Source organism: Coenobita brevimanus, chromosome 50, assembly GCF_032717465.1.
Source record: "Coenobita brevimanus isolate Jiangsu-jjx chromosome 50, ASM3271746v2, whole genome shotgun sequence".
Lineage (NCBI taxonomy): Eukaryota > Metazoa > Arthropoda > Malacostraca > Decapoda > Coenobitidae > Coenobita > Coenobita brevimanus.
Genome location: NC_137003.1, coordinates 55,114,055 through 55,134,853, shown reverse-complemented (window position 1 = coordinate 55,134,853; position 20,799 = coordinate 55,114,055). Strand labels below are relative to the sequence as shown.

General features: G+C 41.9%; 1 protein-coding gene across 1 annotated transcript; it reads left to right on the top strand.

The window, feature by feature from the left end:
- Positions 1-195: 195 nt before the first annotated feature.
- Sse (extra spindle pole bodies like 1, separase) lies at positions 196-20,781 on the top strand. Its single transcript, XM_080272215.1, has 11 exons — positions 196-298; positions 3,361-3,487; positions 4,344-4,462; positions 7,245-7,378; positions 8,977-9,126; positions 10,826-10,987; positions 12,293-12,502; positions 13,576-13,671; positions 14,990-15,195; positions 17,129-17,296; positions 20,472-20,781. The coding sequence occupies exons 1-11, from the start codon at positions 196-198 to the stop codon at positions 20,707-20,709; spliced, it is 1,713 nt and encodes a 570-aa protein (XP_080128341.1). The 3' UTR covers positions 20,710-20,781.
- Positions 20,782-20,799: the final 18 nt, after the last annotated feature.

Sequence of the window (20,799 nt, the reverse complement as noted above, 5' to 3'; positions counted from 1 at the left end):
CAATAGATAGATACTGTAGTACACAGCAGTACTGTACTTTATACCACAGTTCTGAATCATAGTTATATTTTCATTAATTTTAAGCACAGTATCATCTCTAATTTACAGGCTAACAAGACCAATTTATTGTATTTTCAGTAGTGTTCCTACTGTATTACTGGTACCCTTTTTTTTTTTTTCTTTTTTCTTTCCCAGATGGCTGTGTCTGTTGAGAGTTTAAGCCATGAAATTCTGGATAAGGCAGGAGTTAGGTCCCTCTCAGAACTGGCTTCAGTCTTCCCAAGTGCTCACACCACAGGTAAGATAGCTACCCATTACCAAGGTGTCAGTTTTGTGAATGCTTCTGTTTTAAACTATTGCGTTTTTTACATTATGATTTCACCTTGTGTGACGTCAGTATCTTCAGCCTTTCCAGATTAAATAATGAGAGGTACTGTACAACTGTAAATTAATTTTCATTCTTGATACCGCATGGTCTAGCGTTGAAGTTCTGCTGTTGGTGGTGAAAGTTATAATGTATCTGTAATGGTGTCATGGGTGTAGATCCTAGGGGGTGGGTGGATTGGGGAGATTAAATCCCCAACCTACAGTTGGGCTGGCAGGATATCCTTTGTAATTATTCCCCCCCTCCCCCATACAGTTGAAGTACAGTAATTAAGAGAGTTATCGACAGTTACACCCAGGGTACTTAAGTCTTCACAATGAAAAAGCAGTTACTGGGTACTTGAAAACAGGAAAACCGAAGTTGCAGAGAATTTAATAAAAAAAATGTAAGCTAATTTGGTGTAGCAAATTTAGCTTTGAAAATGAGCACCATCGTAATGAATGCAGTGGCATCGGATGTGGCAACAGATAACAAGCTGTGCTACATTTCCATTCCTTGTGCTTCATAAGTGACATTTTACCAGTTTTGATATAAATTATGTACAAGCTGCTGTACCACAGTTTTTTCAGCATCGGCCCTTTCATCTCGGTTGTTGATCTAAGGCTGTTTTCAGTGCCAGCCCTGAGTCCTCTGATTTGAAATGTACTGCTCTCATCTGTGATGTAGTGGAGATAGCAAATTTCCAAGAGTCATGTTACTTGATGTCATAAACGTTGTGTGAGTTTACACCTCTTTTTGCTTCTCCTGCAGGTAAAGTAAATACAGCTGATTATAATTACTGTACAGTACTTTGGAAAGGTTTTGACTACTTTTAGCTACATTGAAGAATTAATGAAGACAAACCAGTGACATGCACAATTTTTCATACTGATATTCAAAGGTAAGGTTGCCTTTACTTATGTTGATAGTAATGTTTTTGTTGTAGTTGGTAGCCACAGGCTCGCCTGTATGTAAGCCTGGTGGAGTGCATGCTGAAGTTGCCCTTCCCCTACAGTCTATCATCCTCCTTTCAGGGGACAGGAGGGAGTTGAAGGATGCAGTGATACAAATATAATTTTTTTGGTTGAGGTGGCATTCATGGATGTCTTCTAAAAAACACTTATATCCTATAATTCATCAGTTATAACTGCAAGCTTTGGCAGGAGTAGGTGTGTATCTTTATTACCCCTTCAGTACAGTGAAGGCCTCATGTTTTCATTCTGACAACCTCCAGATGATTTTATTTTGTTTAAAGGTTAGATCCCATTGGTTGACTGAGTTAGAAATATCATTAACTTGTTTAATCTTGGCAGATCTATTATATGCTGGATGACTCCATTGCTGATGCCTGTCCAGGATGCAACACAGCACCCCATACTATTAAGCACATTATGGAAGACTGCACTGCACACAATCGCCTGCACCAACAACACAACACACACTCCTTGAGAGCTTTGTAGGAAAGTCCAGTCTCGCCCGTGACCTTCCTTAGGGACTCGGGGGCTGTTCGGCTAGACTGCCTAGGGAACAACTACAGAACTATTACTCAGCCTAGGTCATCCCATTGACAGGCATCCAGCTACATCTACAATATCATTTTCCCAAGTAGATTAATACTGTTAGATTGATAGCCATCATAGATAGACTGTATACCTGTACAGGCCTGGAATGATTTTTGTTAAAATGATAATCAGCTGGAAATGTTGAAGATGATTGACTTCAGTTTTTACAGTGTCCTCTTATACAGGGCTAGCCACTTCACTGTGATGGCATAGTTTATGTATTGTTCGTGCTGTCTCCTGATAGTTTTGTCCACCGGGGAGAGACATTTTGAAGTAGAGGGGTTCAATAAAGCCATCGTTAACCCCTTCAGCGTACAAGATCACCCGTAAAACAATAAAAACTTCCAATAGCAACAAAAATAAACTTGTTCCATCTATCTCCTTATGTCTGTCTATTTATTGACATAATTTAAGCCCGTAAGGGGTGGCCATAAAAAAATTGCCTCCACGTACACTGTCCTATGCCATTTGGTTGCCTTCCCTCCAGTTCACCCCCCCCCCTCATGTATATCTCCACTCCATCCCTCCATCCCATCCTTGGTCTCCTCCTCCCCTTCTCCTCCACTTTACTCACATATGGTCCCCTAGTCAGCCCCTCATTCCCCATCCTCCTTAAATGGCTAAACAGTCTGTGTTTCTCTCTTGGTACTTTCAGTCACTGTCCATCCATCCATCATCAAATCGTACAGTAGGATCTCGCCAATAGTGTCTAATTGGTGCCAGAAAAATGCTGTTATTAGTGAAAATGTTATTTGCGTGCTACAATACATACTGTGGGTTTCCTGTCATCTCATCCAGTGTTGATTGGGCCACAGAATAATAAGAGTGGTATACACTGCCTCACTTTGATGTTATAGATCTTCTGTTCTTCCCCTCCCCCCTTCCTGCAAAATGGCCAAGTCACTGTACTTCAGGTAAAAGATGATGAAAGCTTCGGAGATGTTCTTGGTGTTTGCAAATGAAAGAATGAATTATTTTTCGTAGTTTTTAATGGTACCTCTACCATCAAAGAAGGAAAACTAGGGACTGATGAGTGAAATTCGTGAATTGGCCAGAGGTGCAAGGGTTGAAGCATCATTAATATTTCAAGTTATGGTAATGCTTCCAACACTTAGTTTCCTGCTCATAGAGTAAATTAGGGCTTAGATTTACTAAACATATGTAGCAGAATTATGAACAGTATTCTTCTAAATCTCACTTGCATAATGGAAAGAAAGTATGGGTAGTTTTTGGGTATGTGTTAATGATTGTGGTGCCCATTTTGCTTGGCATGATGCTTGATACCTGTGCTTTTGTGCTTTGTTTGTTTCTGGATCCTGACTCTTGCCATCTTATAGGTAGAAATAGGTTGGGTTGATGTAAGTGATGACAATAAAGTAGCTGCTGGTGGGATTAATAGCAGTTTCTGTCTGTGAATTTCATATGCTGGAACAGATGCACATATCGTTGAGGCAGACGTTGCCATTGATGCAGGCAGGACAGAAGATGCCTTTCATTTCCTGTCTCTCTCACATTCCACCCTCCTCCACCATCGCATGACACAGAAACTCTACAAGCCCAGGTTGGTATGAAAATCTGTCATGTAGTAATGTTCATTATCCATTATAAACTGTATAATAATAAGTGGGTTATTGGGTATATACCAGTATATGCATATATGTTAGGCTCATTATTATTTTAAATATGTCAAAATCTGGTAATACACCAGTCCTGTATGAGACAGCCCTAGCATGTATTTAATATGGACGATGGGTATTAATGCAGAAATGGTGCCATGTAGTGATGTAGGAGGACTACTGGGCCTTGGGGATATGCCCTGGGGATAGGTCCTGAAGCCTTTCCCCAGAGTCAAAAAAAAAAAAAAAAAAAAAAAAAAAAAAAAAAATTGCAGGGGTCCAGAGAGTCAAAAAATTCATCAGTATTAAGTGAGCAAGGGGGAGTTTATTCAGAGGGGAAGAAGGACTAACTCCTCTTCCTCACTGTCTCCTCTATCCTTGTGTGTTAATTAATGGTACTTGGATATTCATAACATGTACTGTGTATTTCATACATGCAGGGAAATTTAAAAGTTCAGGATGAGTGGGACTGAAAATCCACATAACAAGAAGCTATGCCCTCGTGACTTATTTCCCAAATGATTTTTCCAGATAAGTCAGGTTCGGCATATGCTGATTTACACATGATTTTTTCCTGGTTTTATAGATTACATTAGCAGAAGTTCCATTTTGCAGTTAATTAGGTTAGTCACTTCTCCCTCAGCCAGGTTTTTTCTCTCTCACACTTACCTCGCCCCATCCCTGAGTGGTAGAAGGTCGAGATGATGATGATGATGATGATGATGATGATGGTAGTGATGGTAGCTTGTTGCAACATATTCAGTATTAATGGTATGGATCCAATCTGTGTGGCCATTCCAGCAAAGATGTTGAGAGTGCTGGTGTCAGTATCCCCTACAACCTGCTGGAGGCTGAGAGAGCAACATTGGCCACTACAGGCAAGGAAGACACCCTCAACCTCGTACACTCACTTCCATCAGGTTGGTTTAAAAGGGATGAGCTTTTTTAAAATCTTATAATCGTAATTATAATAGGTGTTTGATGGTTTCATGACTACCATAATGCTGATTCAGCCAGATGTGGTCCATGAGTTCCAAATCTGAGTACAAAAGAAAGCAAACAGCAATAAACCAACTGGCCATTTTGAGGCTGTATGTTACAGAAAAGACTATGCCCTTGATCGTTGATTCTGTGAGGTGAAGTTAAGGATAGCAAAGCAGGAAGGCTTCCCCGCCCTACCCACCAAACCCTCCAGTCAGAGCTGGCAGATAAAAGTCAGGACTACCATGCAGCATAGAAAAACTGCCATTGAAATTTCACAGGAAAGATTGAAAAGAAAAAACTGTACTCTACACTGTGTTATCTGCAAGGACAAGTAACATTATCTGGTAACAATATTGTGCTGCTAGTGAAGTTTACCTTATTCCTTGGCAATTTGGTCTATGGGTTGACAACTTTATTGAACAAAAGTATTTTGCATCATTTGATTGGAAACATTTGTCTATAATTTTATAACCATTACTGTTAGCATAAAACGACCTCTCTAATGTGAAAACTTATCAATCACCATATTATCATGTCCTTTAAAATTTTTACATAGGAGGAGGCTGTAGCACCAGCTGATCAGGGTGGTGCTCCCAAGGGGAATGGAAATGCTGGTGATAGGGAGAGCTTGAGCTTCTGTTTCACTAGCTACCTAACTGTCCCCCTTTGCTGACCTTTTCTGTGTGACACTATGATAGAGAGTAGACACGCATACTCTCCCAAACGCTTCCTCATACTATCTCATACACTACACCACATGCATATCACACAGCGTACCGCACTATGTCTCGGGGATTGACCCCAGCAAGGGCTTGCAGCCAGAAAACTTTGCCCCCGCTACCTGGTGGTGGACCTTTTGAGGGGAGGCGTGACTGGGGCTTTGCCAGCACAGGTCGTGGGGCCAGGGTGAGTTGAGGCTTGAACCTGTGCTTGAGGGTACAGGTATACCTTGATATACAATACACCTAGATGTGATACCCCGCCTTAATGATGGGAGTAGAAATACAGTACCGCCATACCCCGCCTAACGATGGGTTTTTATTTTTTTTACTGATTTTTATTATATTTTAGACTAAAATTGTGTGTTTAGGTTGATTTATGAACTGTTTATAGCCTTAGAGTAATGTGTTTCAGCCATAGGTGGGGTGAACATTGTCATTCTGGGGTACAGTTTACTACCAACAAGTAAAATCTGAAAATCGTCAAATATAAGTCTGGGAATAATCCATCCATCCATCCATCCATCCATCCATCATCCAATCCTATGTTGCCCCATGAGAAGAATAGGAGCCCGGGGCTAGGCAAGTTGGTCTTGACATTTAAGATGAGAGTGACCAACCTCACTCATCCCTGAGTGGCATTATGTGAGCAATAAACCCCAACCATCCCTTGGATATAAACCTACATTGGCTCAGTCCGATTGGAGCGCCTCAGTTACCCACTAAACCACCAGGCACCATAATTTGGTTTTATGGTTACCACCGAGCATAGTAAATGGTTTCCTGGTGTACAAGCCAAGTGGTTTCCTGTACACCAGAAAAATTTAGGCTTTTGGTCTGAACTAAAAAACAATTTGGTGTACAGCTTTAGGATTGTGCATTGTTACATGGATTAAATAGAGGTATTTTCCTAAAAATTTTCAAGAGAATTCATGACAAGAACTGGGAAGCTTTAGATGGGTTGGTATGGAATAACCCTTGTGTCATTGAACCAGCTGTTGGTAGTTGTCTCACTTTTGTATTTTCTCTTGTCTTCCAATCTTTCCTCACCCCATCTTTAGGTGGGAAAAGGGGTGATGGCGATGATGATGTTGATGATTGAATAAGTGAGATGGATCTACAGTGCACTCACTAGTTTCGCGCCTAATTGGTACCACAATTGCATCACGAAACTAAAACTCGCGAAACTTGTGCGTATACTTTACATGTAGGGTAATAAGTGGTAATTGGTACTGGGGTCAGCCACCTCATTCTCCTTTAGCTACCCATTAATGACACAATACCCCTACAATAAACTGTATACAGTTAATCAAAAATATATTGTATTACTGAACCATAATACTAGAGACACTGCTAATTTTGACACATAAGCAGAACTGCTTGATGAGGCTTGAAGATGAGTTCCGAGGCTGGGAGCGGTGGTTAGTTACCACCTGCCGGTAAACATATGCTTTATTTGAGGTAGTAGAAGCACCTTAGCAAATCATTTCTTCTTCTTGATGGTCTGTTATATTTTTCTGAACATTTCTGGCATGGTAAATAAATGTTTCATGCGAAATTTGTTTCTCCCATTGTTTTTAGCTGTTCTGCTATGTCAGCTTGTTTGACTGGTCAGCTTTAATGGCTGTAGGACTGTCCAAACCTAAGTGTTTAACTAAATTAACCAAACCTTGCCTAACTGTACCTAATAATTAATTAACCTAACTTAACCAAACTCAACCTAACCTAACCTAACCTGGCATCCAGTTGGGAAGTTGGGAAATGAAATCCACCTTTCAATACATTGAGTAAGAAAGTAGTAAAATATATACATATATATATATATTTCTTTGCAACAGTTGCTACATGGTTGAAATATGGTTGAAATTATGCATAGTTAGATGAAAGCAGACCTTTGAGTGTTCATTTTCATATTCCATTGTTGTTAATACAGAACTATTTATTTATGTTTAATACAGCATATATGTACTGACAAGTTTATTTATTTATTTTTCAATAGACTGGACTGTTGTGCAGATTACTGCCCAAAGATTAGGGCAGAACTACTTCAGGAAATCTGGTAGTTCCATCCAGACCCCTGGTTTATACATATCCTGGTGCAAGTGTGGACCTGAAGCAAGTATCATTGTCAAGGTATGTTGGAAGGTAGAATAAGGCACAAGTTATGTGGTTGTGGCTACTTCATAACAAGGGCTCATGTTGGTTTTAGACCATTCATAAATACTTTGACTGTTTAGATTTCTGTTGACTGAGCAGATGTGTGTGTTGTTTGCTTAAGTATAATTTGTCAGTGTACTAGTAGGAGAGAAAGGGTTAAATAACATAGTCTAGAGTGCCCATAACTGCTAGGATTTCTCTCTGTTGATAGTCTGATATCCATAAAAAATAAACCATGAATGCCAGCTTTAGCAGTAGGATTAAAAGAGCCATAAGAAGGTTAGTGTTTTAGGTTGCTTTAAATCGATAATAATAGCACCTTTTGTTGTAATTTTTATCATGAAAGTCAAGGTGCTTCAAACAGTGAAGCAGAACAAAGCAAGTGAGTGTGTGAAATACAGGCAGACCTTGTTATTAGTAACCTTTTTACATCCTCTTTTTTTTTTTCTTTCTTTCTTTTTCATTAAGACATTATTAAATTAAAGAAAAAACACCTTCAGTTTTCAGTAGCAAGGCTGCCTGTATATGTACAGTCAGGGACAAAATTTTGCTTGCTATTCTACTGCATCTACTTCACACTTTTGGCCTGTCTGTCATTCTGGTCATGAGCTTTCTCGTGGTCTTCTCAGAATTTCCATACGGCCAATAGTAGTCGAATAAATCACAAAAAACTTTGAAAACTCATGAGTTAGTGCTATCACCATGGAAGTGGGTAAGGACTGAGGGAGTGAGGGGGGAGCCAGGAGAGTATGGAGGAGGAACGAGAGGGGAGGGAGAGGCGAGGCAGTGGGCAGGGTTCTCCCCTTTTTGTCAACAGGCAGACAGGTGCTTTTGCTGCACATTTACTTGTGGCCTGCAGTCTGTTAGACGCCAAGTGGCCATGCAGAAACACAACCCACCGTGACCGGGGGACTTTCGACCTTCGATAGGGAGGTGGACGGCCGCAGTCACCGAACACGTACTCGTGGCTTGTGGTCTGTGTTCGATGGAGGTGGCGGTTGGGAAAGACTAGCCCCCATGGCCACACGATATTAGGCATTCGGTGGGAAATGCGCACGGACATTTCGACACTGCTTGCAGGTTACAATCATATTACTCGGGTACTGGGGGTTCATTGTTAGTGATAGGACAAGCGCGCAATTTTGACCATTCAGTACAGGGGCAGACGGCCATTTTAGCTTTGGTTTTGGGATACAGACTACTTCCCACCCATGGCTGAAGCCCAGCAGCCATGATACTGAATGTTTGGACATGTCGGCTGGCCGACCGAAGTTCTCGGGCACTTTTACGTCCAGATAATAGCAAGTAAATTCGGATAATGGTTTAATATTGCCGAGATCAAGTGTCCGGATACTGAGCATGTCCGGATAATGAGCATCCGGATAATTGAGGGATCAAGAGTCTGAGTCATGTATATTGATGGCATCATTAGGCTGCTTCACCATATTTGATATACTCGTACACATTTTTTTCTCTTAACTGATATTAGATGAAGCCAGCTTGACAGTGATGGGTTTAGATGTTAGTAGCTTCTTGTTTTGAAAAAATATAAGTTAATTATTGTGTTTTTTCAGTGTGTTGCATCACCATGTAGCCAGGATGTGCGAGGCATCATACAAGAGTTGCAGCTAATCAATGAGGAGAAGCGAATACTGTACAAAGAACACAAGGGCAAGTACCAGACTCAGAGCAGCATGCTGGAAGACTTGCAGGACAGACTCAAGGTTTGCCGTTACGACACTGTTCACAGTAAGACATTGCCATATACTGTAGGGTGATGACATATCGTATATCCTGCTACATACATTATTGTCGTTACCAGTATCTCTACAGCTTCGCTTCATCTTTGAAATCCCCCCCAAGTTAAGAAATGGTATTGATAGATGTTATCATTCCTCTTCCACCCCAGTGTACTAATGCTTTATTTTCTTTTGTACAACATGCAGCTTGCTTCTAATAGTGCTGTCTGTCTCACTTTCTATGACTTATTTCCTAATTTAATTACAACCTCATAGGGACGTTCTCTTAATATTTTCATCAAGCCATATCTCACTGGTATATCCTTTTCTTTCATTTTAAAGTTTCATTGTTACTTGCACAGTCCATCATGTTTATTATGTTTATGCCTACAGCCATTCTGAGAAGTTATTTCTGTGGGCTGTGACCTACATAGTTCCCTTTCATTGACTAGCCATACCAGAATCAGCACACTTTCACACAGCCCCGTTGAGGATCTCCTCCACTTTCATGGTGGGCTTTTCATCTGCCACAATCTTTGTTGAAGTGGGAGAGACACATCGAATACAGGGAGATAGTCCAAACTTTTTCATATCATCATCATCATCATCATCATCTAATCCTACGTTGCCCCATGAGGAGCGTAGGAGCCCGGGGCTAGGCAAATTGGTCCTGACATTTAAGATGAGAGTGATGAGCCTCACTCATCCCTGAGTGGCATTACGTGAGCAGTAACTCCAACCATCCCTTGGATGTAAACCTTCACCAGCTTAATCCGATTGGACTGCTGCAATTACCCACTAAACCACCAGGTTCCATAATTTGGTTATATGGTTACCACCCAACACAGTAAATGGTTTCCTGGTGTACAGGAAACCATTCGGCTTGTCACTCATTGTAGAGTCACCCACAGGCAGAAGGAAGAGGAAAGAATGATGGAAAGAAAGACAGAAGAGGGAGTGTAAATTCACCCGTGGGGAGAAGGACGAGCAAAGAATGAAGGAAAGAAAGACAGGTGAGGATTGAAGGAAAGATGGATGGAGGAGAGGAAATGGCAGACACCCGAGGGCAGCACTACATCGGGTGAGTGGATGGTGAGCGCCCCCACCTACCACTAGCTGTATATCATCATCATCATCATCATCATCATCATCATCATCCGGACCTCCTTTCCCACCCAGGGATAGGATGAGGAGTAGGAATGTCCAGACAGCCCAGATTTGCCCAATCCAATGGGCCATGCTTCCTTTCACACATCATGCAAGCCCCCGGAATCCTGGCTCTATCAGATATGCCAAAAACATTCACCACGTTCTGTAGCTTCACATAAACCTATCCGATTGAGTCAGTCCAGACGTTGCCACATTAAAAAGGGGTGCCAAAATCCCTGATCATGCACTTGTCTCACAACATTCATCCAGACAGATCGATCTCTTGTCAGTTCCCTAGCCTCACCGACTTCCAAACCTCTTTTCCTCACACACTCATCCACCATATCTCTTCACCTTCTCCTTGGCTTACCTCTTCTCCTCCCTCCTTCGGATTCGCTCAGATATACCTTTTTAACCACCCTATTGGTATATATATATATATATATATATATATATATATATATACTGTATATATATATATATATATACTGTATTGTAACGTGGCTTTAAGTTACAGTGTTTTGCTGTGTTGCAGAGTGTGGTACATAGTATGGGAGAAGTTTGGCTACGTCACTGGTGCTGTCTTCTGGTGGGCTCACTACCACCTGACCTTGAACATCAGCTGGACCAAGTGGCATCACGTATCCTTGCTCACCACTCACCCTCTCTTACCCCCGCACAAACGCGGCTACTCAAGGTTATACGTAGCTCTGCATTGTGATTGATATACTGGTTTTGGTATACATTGTCTGATATTGAAGTTAGATCATTAGCAGGGCATAATGTTTTACTCAATTTTTGTTTATTTTTTGTATCATATGGTAAATTCTTCATTCATTATTTCATCTGTTTTTTATGAATAAAGGATTCAGTTTCTGTCTTTATACTCCTGTTTGATGAACTCTGTGCTTTTGCAACCACAGTTATGATTCTGCAGATGATGCTGTGTTGCATGCTGTTTGTGAACTGGATCTTTGCAGACTTGTTAAGAGTTTTGTGAATGTTTGCAAGGAGTATGATTTGAAAGCAAATATTAATGACAGTAATGTGATATTTTTTGAGTTTAAGAGTGATTCTTGGTGTGATGTGCTGGTGAATGAAGAGACTTAGATTGCAAAATGAGAACAAGTCCATCTGTGCAGTGATACAAAACAGGAGGTAAATGTGGAATGGAACTGGAGAACTGTTGTTGTTGAGCAACCCATCACCTGCAGCCAAGCAGTTGCCCCAGCAATAACTGGAGAGTAAAGTGACCAAGGAAGACAGGTGGCTGGTCCTGATAAGAAACACAGGACCACATTTAGTGGATGCAAGAGAATTGAACGAAGGTGTTAGTGCTTATATTAATGCACTAATGTGTTAATGCATGGTATGACATAAGTGTGAAAAGTCAAGTGCAAGAGCTGTTAGCATGAGAGTGTTAAGGAATGTGTGCAGTTGGACAGAAACAGTTTTTCATGAGAGATTTAGAGTAAGGAAGTCTTCTGATAACAGGTTAAAAGAGAGTGTGATTAGAGGACCAACTTGCCTAGCCCCAGGCTCCTATGCTTCTCATGGGGCAACGTAGAATTGGATGATGGATGGATGAGATGGTTTAGTCATATGGAAAGGATGGGCATAGATGGGTTGTTATTGTTGATGTGGCCCCAGGCTTAGCTGAAGTTACCAATACACTCCAGCCCCATCCTTCCCCTTAACTCTTCCATCTTAAGCCTAACCCCTGTAGGCCTCGCATTCGAGGATGCACTGCACATCCACCTAATCATTGCTATTTCTGTATGTTTGAGCCTGTGAATATCCTCTTCCTTTACAGCCCAGGTCTCACTACCATACAGCATTACACTCCTAACACATGCTGCATACATGTGGTGTTTCCAGATTTCTTGTTTTGATTGTGCATATCAACTGCTTTCATTCTTTCCTTTAATGATATGACAGCTTTTGTCCTTTTTGAGGAGAAGATAAGTTTCTTAATTGTGATATTCTTGGCATGACTATTTAGCTGCTGATGAGTTGTCCAGAAGGAGCAGAGAGGAGTGAAGGATGGCCGTCTGGAGGTCTCAACATCCGTGCTGGTGTGGCTTCAGTCTTAGGAGAGTCTGTGAGGAGTTCAGTTGTGAAGGACCTGTGTGCTGCCATTGAAAAGGAGGAACAAGCACTATCAGTAATACGACACACTCAGCGTGGTCCTGTCATACTTATACTAGATAAGGTTGGTCATTCTTCGCTAATGTCTTAGTTTAGTCAGTCTGTTTTCACCTGATGAACTAGACCACACCTATAATGTCAATACTGTGTCATGGTTACTTCAGTTCGGTGAACATAAGTTGTGAGACAGGAATGAACCTCCTTGATTCCTACAGTTTAACCTTTATAAAGATGAGTAATTGGGGAAAGGGGAAAGGGTATGGAAAGCATTAGGAGAAATACATTGAGGTGGTTTGGCCATGTGGAGAGGATGGAGAGTGAGATACTAATGAGGAAAGTGTATGTGAGTGAGATGCAGGGGGAGTGGGGAAGCCAAGGATGAGATGGAGGGATGGAGTGGAGAGGTATATGAGAGGGGGGATGTGAGCTGGGAGCAGGGCAGTGCATTGGCGGGGGACCGGGGGACATGGAGGCGATTTGTTTGTGGCCACCCCTTACGGGATTAAGGCGTCAGGCAATAGATAGATAGATAGATAAATAGTATGATGGTAGGAAGACTTGGTCACATAATATCCCTAGTGGGATGTAGGGACTCAAGGCCAGACTACTATAGTTTAAAACAAAAGCTTAAGTGACTAATCTGTGCCCCTGGGGCCATTACGTGCTTTTAAAACCTCCAGCTGCCCCTGGGAAATATGAACTGATGCACACAGCACCTATCCTCCACATTGACTGGCACATTAGGGTGCTCTACCACCATGCATTTAGCTCACTCAGACTATTGTTTCTGATGTCTGCATTACCCATGTAATATCACTTTACGGTTTCATACTTTCACCTTGCAGCAGTGCTTATCACACAGTCGTTTTCTCTCACAATGATCTCAGATTCATCCAGTCATCGGCCAGAAAAACTGTAGCATTATCAAGGAGTATTGCCAACACCTCTTACTCTCCTTTCTTCCAACAGAAATTTTACTCCTTGCTTTACTTATCTTCACAACTCTGATTTTAGTAGCTATCATCTACCACATAGCAATACAGTACGTTAAGGATGCATTTCACAAGATTGTGATTATATGATTTTATACCTACAATGGCATTATTTCCAGATCTTTTATAATTCTCATGTTGTCAGATTGTTGAATCATTGCCATGGGAGATGGTGTGGGTGATGAGGAACCAACCAGTCACCAGGATGCCTAGCCTTCGTATGCTAACACTTCTTTATCAGGTATTATCACCTTAGCTTCTCGCATAGATCACCACACCTTTTTTGTTTTTTTTCCCAGAACATCAGCACTTCATTGTTCTCATTTCTGCTAAGGAGTGGTTGGAAGAAATTTAGGGAGCTAGTACCTCAAATGATACTTAGAAAGCTTCTGCTCTGTGCTGAGGGGTCCTTGTATGCAGCATACGTTAGGAATGTAATGTCATACAGTAAGGAGAATTGGGCAGTGAAGGAGGAAAATATTTGTTGACTCAAAGCTACCGAGATGATGATGATTAGAAGAATGCATAGCACATCTTTGAATGACAGGCATAGGGGGTTAGAATTGTGAATGAAGAACTGAGAGGAAGTAAGGAACGTGAATGTACTGTATTAGTATTGTGATGAGGAAGGGTACTGGTAGATTGAGATGGTTTGGGCATGTGGAGAGGATAGAGGATGCCAACTGGACGCAGAGGGTGAGAGGTGTGAATATTGAGGGTAGAGTTGCAAAAGCAGACCAAAAAAGAGGATGAGGTCATAGAATGTGACCTTAGGGATAAGGGACAGAACAGAATGGATGCAAGAGATCAAGCAGGCTCCTGGCCTTTGGTTCCTTTTTCCTTGCATTAAAAAAAAAAAAAAAAAAAAAATGTGGAAGGCTGCCATTATGTGACCAAGGCTTAGGTATGCAGGCGTGTTGGAACCTTTATACATGTAAGTGAAACAAAACAAAGTAAAACCAAACGATTGGTGGTACCCTCCATAAAGATGCTTGGGAATCAGACGTGTACAGCTTGTACACAAATACAGTAGATCCTTGCTATAACGGACCCCATCATGGTGGATATCAGATTTGCCAAGAAGCTCACCAAACTTTGATCAACCATGATGAGCAGTGTCTGTTAAATGGGGTGCAGTGGGTCACAGTACATGTGTCCTACCCATTTTCCTCCAACCTGGCATGAAATTACCCTTTCCCCATCATAATTGCTGAGTTGTAATAATTGATTATATGAGGGAGGGGGGGGTGAGTTGGGGGGAGGGTAGTCAAATGGTGGGTGACAGAACGACTTGGAGGCGTTTTGTCTGCGGCCACCTTTTGCGGGATTAGAGCGTCAGGCTATAGATAGATAGTAATACAGTACTGTACAGTAGAGTTTCCATGAAGCACAAGAATGCAGAACCTTGTGCTGAATCAGGTTAGTGCTAGAACATGGCAAATATTTGCATATAAAATAGGGGGTTAGGGTCTGGAACCCCATATATTTCTTTTAAAATGTATTTTAAAAATTGGTTATGACTGCATGAATATAAGATTACTGATCGTTTTCTTTTGCAGCACCATTCAGGTCTAAGTGGCAGTGTTCTCACAGGATGTGTGAATGCAGCTCGAGGCTTCTATGTTTTAGACCCAGAAAACAACCTGCCAAGGACCGTGGAGCGCCTTAGATCAGTGTTCAGTGAGACTGGGTGGCCAGGCACTGTGGCAAGCAAACCCACCCATGACGAGCTGAAGGAAGCCATCTCAACCAAGGATGTATTTGTGTCAGTGTATTGCTTTTCACTGTTGATTGTTATTTTTTCTCTGTGTGCTGTACATAGCTGTTATTGGTAAATATACATTTTATAGGATTTTGCACACTTGGAAGCCAACTTTTTCCCCATTTTGAAGTTGTGGAAGCACCTTAAAGGAATTGGGCAAGGCCTTTGCCATTTCAGTTGTACATTTTATGTATTTATTTGTTTATTTATTTATTTGATTTTAATGCAGAGAAGAAGGAACCAAAGACAAGAAGCCAGCAGTAAGTTGTTTCCTGCAAGAAAAAAAATAATAATAAGAGAGGGGTCGAAATTCAAGATCTTTTTGTTTCAAGAGGCCTGGACACATTGCATTTAGAATTTAAGTAATAGGCAGAGGGAATGACAGACAGTGGGAGACAGTTCCAGAGTTAACCTGTTGTTGTTGATCAACCACAGTCTGTCTGGTGGAACAGACCCATCGGCCACAGGCAAGCAACTGCCCTTACAGGGCTATCCCATGCACTGAACCAATGCTCCCTTGCAGTTGTCAGCGCCTTGCTGAAGCAAGGAGCAGGGAAAAATGTGGAGATTTGGTTCCTGGGTGGATGTTTCATGTGCATCTTTCCACTCACTTAACAGGGCAACATAGTAAGCTCCTTTTCATTGTGTGATATGGTTACATGGTAACCACCCCGGCTTCGGAAATAGTTTCCTTGGTTACAGGAAACCATTAGACCTATCTTACAATGTAGAGCCTGCTAAAGTGGAAAGAAGAGCAATAAAAGGCGACAAGAAGGAAAGGGAGAAGTAGGGAGAGAAGAGGGCAAACACAGATACAGAATGATAATGATGAAGGAGATCCGTTGCATATATGAAAAACTGAGAGTATTGGTCAACTCATGTATTAGAGAGCCGGATAGAAAAGGGGTGAGAGTGCACTGCCAGGTGGGTGCTATGTGCCAGCTGTAATGGAAGCGGGATGCAAGCAGACAGTTCAGAAGAGCAGTGACCACCGAAATATCAGTTGTAAAGAGACAAATATGAAACAGTGCATTGATGAGAGAGAGGTTGAAGGGAGTCAGTAAGAGGAAAGTTGATGAGATGAAAGCTTTATGACTCAACCAAGAACTGTATTTGGAGAGCCTCCCAACTCATGAGAGTTTTACTCCACACGGGCAAATAAAACCCCCGTATAAAATTAATAGCTGAGTGAGGTTAACATAGCACACCTAATCTCTTGGATACTGGTTTTGCAAGGGAGGTAATGTGAATTTTCCAAGACAAATCCAGAGAAAATGACACCCCAAGAATATTGAGTGATGATGCAGGATTGAGTTGTTGAATATTAAAGGGTACTGGTACTTTTGTGCAAAATTTTGTTGTGTTGAAAGATGTACAAACCTAGCATTTGGTGCATTAAAACAACAGGGTTACTTCTACCCCAGTCAGAGATACTATAATAGCCAAGTCAGAAATTAGGTATGCCATAGCCTCATCCCTTGATTGTTGAAGTAATTACTGTGATGGATGGTGTGAGAAACGGATGGAAAGGTGAAGAGTGGAGTCATCAGCATATGAGCGGATAGGGTTAGATGTGCAGCTCAGGTCAGTGGTGGGTAGAAGGAAGAGAGCTGGTGACAGGACAAAACCCATACGGACACTACTGTCATTAGATCAAGGAAGCTAGAAATGAAGGTGCAGTTAACCATCTTGGGAACGATGACTCAATTTGCAATTTGATTCTGTAAGCTTCATCACTGTATCTCTTACTGGGTGTGGTTCATGATTATTACTGGTACGTTGTTTATGGGTTCTTTCAGAATTTGGAAAAATAAAAAACAGTAAAGTTAAAGACACAATATTTACAGTAGTTTTAGCAGTCTTCTGGGAATTCTTAAAGTTACACTGTACAAGAGGTGTTAGTTTAAACTTTGGTTTAATTAAAACACTTCCACAGGTATGCAGGTCATGGATCAGGTAGCCAGTACTTTCCCGGTGAAATTGTGGAAAGTGCCAGGTGCCGAGCACTTGTGCTGCTCTTCGGATGCCGCTCAGTACACCTTGCTCCTCGTGGTCGTCTTGCTGATCCTTGGGGTGTCGTTTTGAACTACCTTGTTGCTTATTGGTAATTATAGTTTTATATACATATAGATAGATAGATAGATATTTGTTTATTTATTTATCATTCATCATTATCGTCATCCAGACATTTCCCACCCTAGGGCAGGGTGAGGAGTAGCACATCCAGACAGCCTAAGTTTGCCCAGTCCAATGAGCCATGCTTCCAATTCATTCATCATTCAAGCCTCCGGAATCCTGGCTCTATCTGATACGCCAGGAAGATTCACCACATTCTGTAGCTTCACACAAACGTATCCGATAGAGTCAGTCTGGACGGTGTCACGTGGAAAAGGGGTGCCAAATCCCTGATCATACACTTCTTCTCACAACATTCATCCAGCCAGCTCAATCTCTTGTCAGTCCCCTATCCTCACCGACTTCCATACCTCCCTTCCTCACACACTCATCCACCATATCCTTCCACCTTCTCCTTGGCCTACCTCACGTCCTTCCTCCTTGAAATTCGCTCAGATACACATTTTTCACCACCCTATTGTTATCCATTCTCTCCACAAGACCATACCATCTCAGCACACTCTCTTCGATTCTGGTGTCCACAGACTTCCTTACTCCACATCTTTCACGAATCACATTATTTCATATCCTATCCACTCTCTGTACTCCACATACATTCCTCAGCAGTCCCATCTCCACTGCTCTTACTCTTGACTTTTCATTTTCATGCCACACCAGTCTTACATCCATATGTTAAAGTTGGCACTAACACTCCTTTATGTAAGCCTCGTGCAGCTGCAACACTCAAGCCTCAGTTTCTTATCAAGGCCTTCATAGCACCAACTGCTTTCCCTCTTTGTGTCACCCTACTTTCCACATCTTTTGCACATTTTCCTCTCTTTTCTGTCACTGTACCCAGGTATTTGAACCCTCTCACCAATGCCATATCTCTCTCCATTCACTGTAACATCACACTGGGATTCACCTTCTCTCCCAATAACCATCACTTTACTCTTTTCTTCATTTACTCTCAAGGCACGACGCTCACAGACGTTAGCAAAACTCTGCACTAGTCTACCAAGTTCTTGTGCGATATTTGCAAGTACCTGTGTACTGCATCATCAGCATACAGCTAATTTGAGATGTTCCATCCATCACCATTCAGTACCAGCACCATCCCTCTCTCCATTACTCGTGTTTTTACTTCTCTCATCACCCTATCCATATACAGTATACAGTATATTGAACAACCATGGGAATATCACACAACCTTGTCGCATGCCCACACCGATCGTGAACCATTAACTTAGATACCCATTTACCCTTACATGTGCTTCACTACCGTCATAAAAACTCTTGACAGCACCTAGCAGCTTACCATCTACACTGTACATGCGCAAATCCTTCTACAATCCTTCTCTGTCTACTTTGTCATTTGCTTTTTACAGATCCATGAATGCCATGAACACTTTATGGTCCTTCTCACAAGCCTTCTCCACTATTTGTCTTACCGCAAATATTTCATCCACACATCCTTTACCACTCCTAATGCCACCCTGTTCATCACTCACTAGGACTTCTGATAGCTGTCTTACTTTCTGTATAATAATTCCTCTATATACCTTCCCTGCCACACTCAGTAGACTTATGTCACGATAATTCTTGCACTCCTTTCACTCACCTTTATTTTTATACTTCGGTACAATCATTGCCTTTTTCCACTTTACTGCATGCATCCATGCCTTTTTACATACCTCCAACAAGCACTTCATTCCATTCTCTCTACTATGCTTAATCATCTCTGCATACACCTCATCAACCCCCGTTGCTTTCCCATTTATCGGCCACCTCTTCACACTCTTTCATCTTTGTTTCACACATTGCCATCACTACTTATCTCACACTTTTGAACACATTCACCACTTCCACCCCCTTGCTCTCCTCATTCACACCTCTCACATTCCACGTGGTCATATGAATCTGCCCATTTGGCTGGGGCCCTGGGCAGGTATTGGGCCCTCCAAGGCTCTCCGAAACATTTGCCATGAATAAGCGATTTTAGATAGGAGAATCTGGGTGACACATAACCCGGCCAGAAACCCATGTTTTGTGGTTATATCCAGCATAGTAAATGGTTTCCTGGGTACAGGAAACCATTTGGCTTGCCACTCAGTGTAGAGACCATACGGCATCCCTACATTGAGTGAGTGGATGATGGGCGCCCCCATCTATTTATGTTTATTTATTTTTTTATTTATTTTATGTTTTAGGAGATGTACTGATTTTAGAAGTAGGCTGCAAAAATGTTGGTTGGGTGTGTGGCAAAGGAAAGCATACAGAAACAGAGAGGTGGGAATATATTAATCTTGTTAGAGAGTCTCTAGAATGTGTGGAGGAGTTTTGTTAATTGGAGGACATGAAATAACTGGAGGTGGGGCTGGAGCTAGCTTGGTAGCAAGGGTAAGGAGTGGTTGGAAATTTAGGGAGTTTCTGGTACTTCCTTTCCTGACATTGAGAGAGCTTTTCCTCAATGCTGAGGGGTTTTTGTGTGCAGCATGTATGGAGTGTAATGCTGTATGGTACTGAGACTTGTGCAGTGAATGAAGAGAATATTTGTAGGCTCAAACTTACAGAGATGAGAATGATCAGATGGAAGTGTAGTGTGTCCATGTCTCCTTGAATGACAGAGGGGATTAGAACTGCGAATGAAGAGTTGACAGGAAGGCTGGGACTGGAATGCATTAGTTATGTGATTTGTTGGGGCAGGGTGGTAGACAGATGATTTGGACATGTGAGGACGATGGAGGATGAATACTGGGTGCAGAGAGTGAGAGGTCTGAATGTTTAGGGTAGAGCTGCAAGAAGCATACCGAAAAAGACTTGGGATTAGGTCATACAGTGTAACCTAAGGGATAAGGGACTAATTGTGAGGCTGCCAGAGATCAAGGAGCATGGATAGCCACCATCAGGTGACCAGGGCTGACACATGCATTCATGTTGGAGCCTTTATAAATGAAACTAAGCGAATCATAATACTGTAGCTGAGTTGTAGATGTTTTGGTTGCAGCCACTCGTGTGAAGATAATGGCCTGTTTATGGATAACCTAATGTGATTTGTGTGCTATCATGTTCCAGTGAACATTTATATTACTGCACAGTACATTGACAGCTGATCCAGTTTTATGTAATGACTATTTTTAACAATAAGGTTTGTGTACTTGCAGCCCATGTGTGGTTGGGATGCTGTGGGATGTGACTGATAAGGACACAGATCTGTTAACTGTAGATCTTCTGCGTGGCCTTCAAGGACGCAATGGACCCCCTGGCTCTCCTCTGGCGAATCCCCCTTCTGATGTGGCCCTACTTGTAGCTTACTCCCGCTCCCTGTGCCGCTCACCACTAACCACTGCTGCCCTTGCAGTCTATGGTCTTCCACTGCACCTTTGTAGCCAATCTTCCTAGTCCCTAAGTAGCTTATTGCTGGTTATTTCTTGTGTTTTAATTCTTCCCATTCCACATTTATAAGCTGTCTTTGCAATTACCTCAATTGTA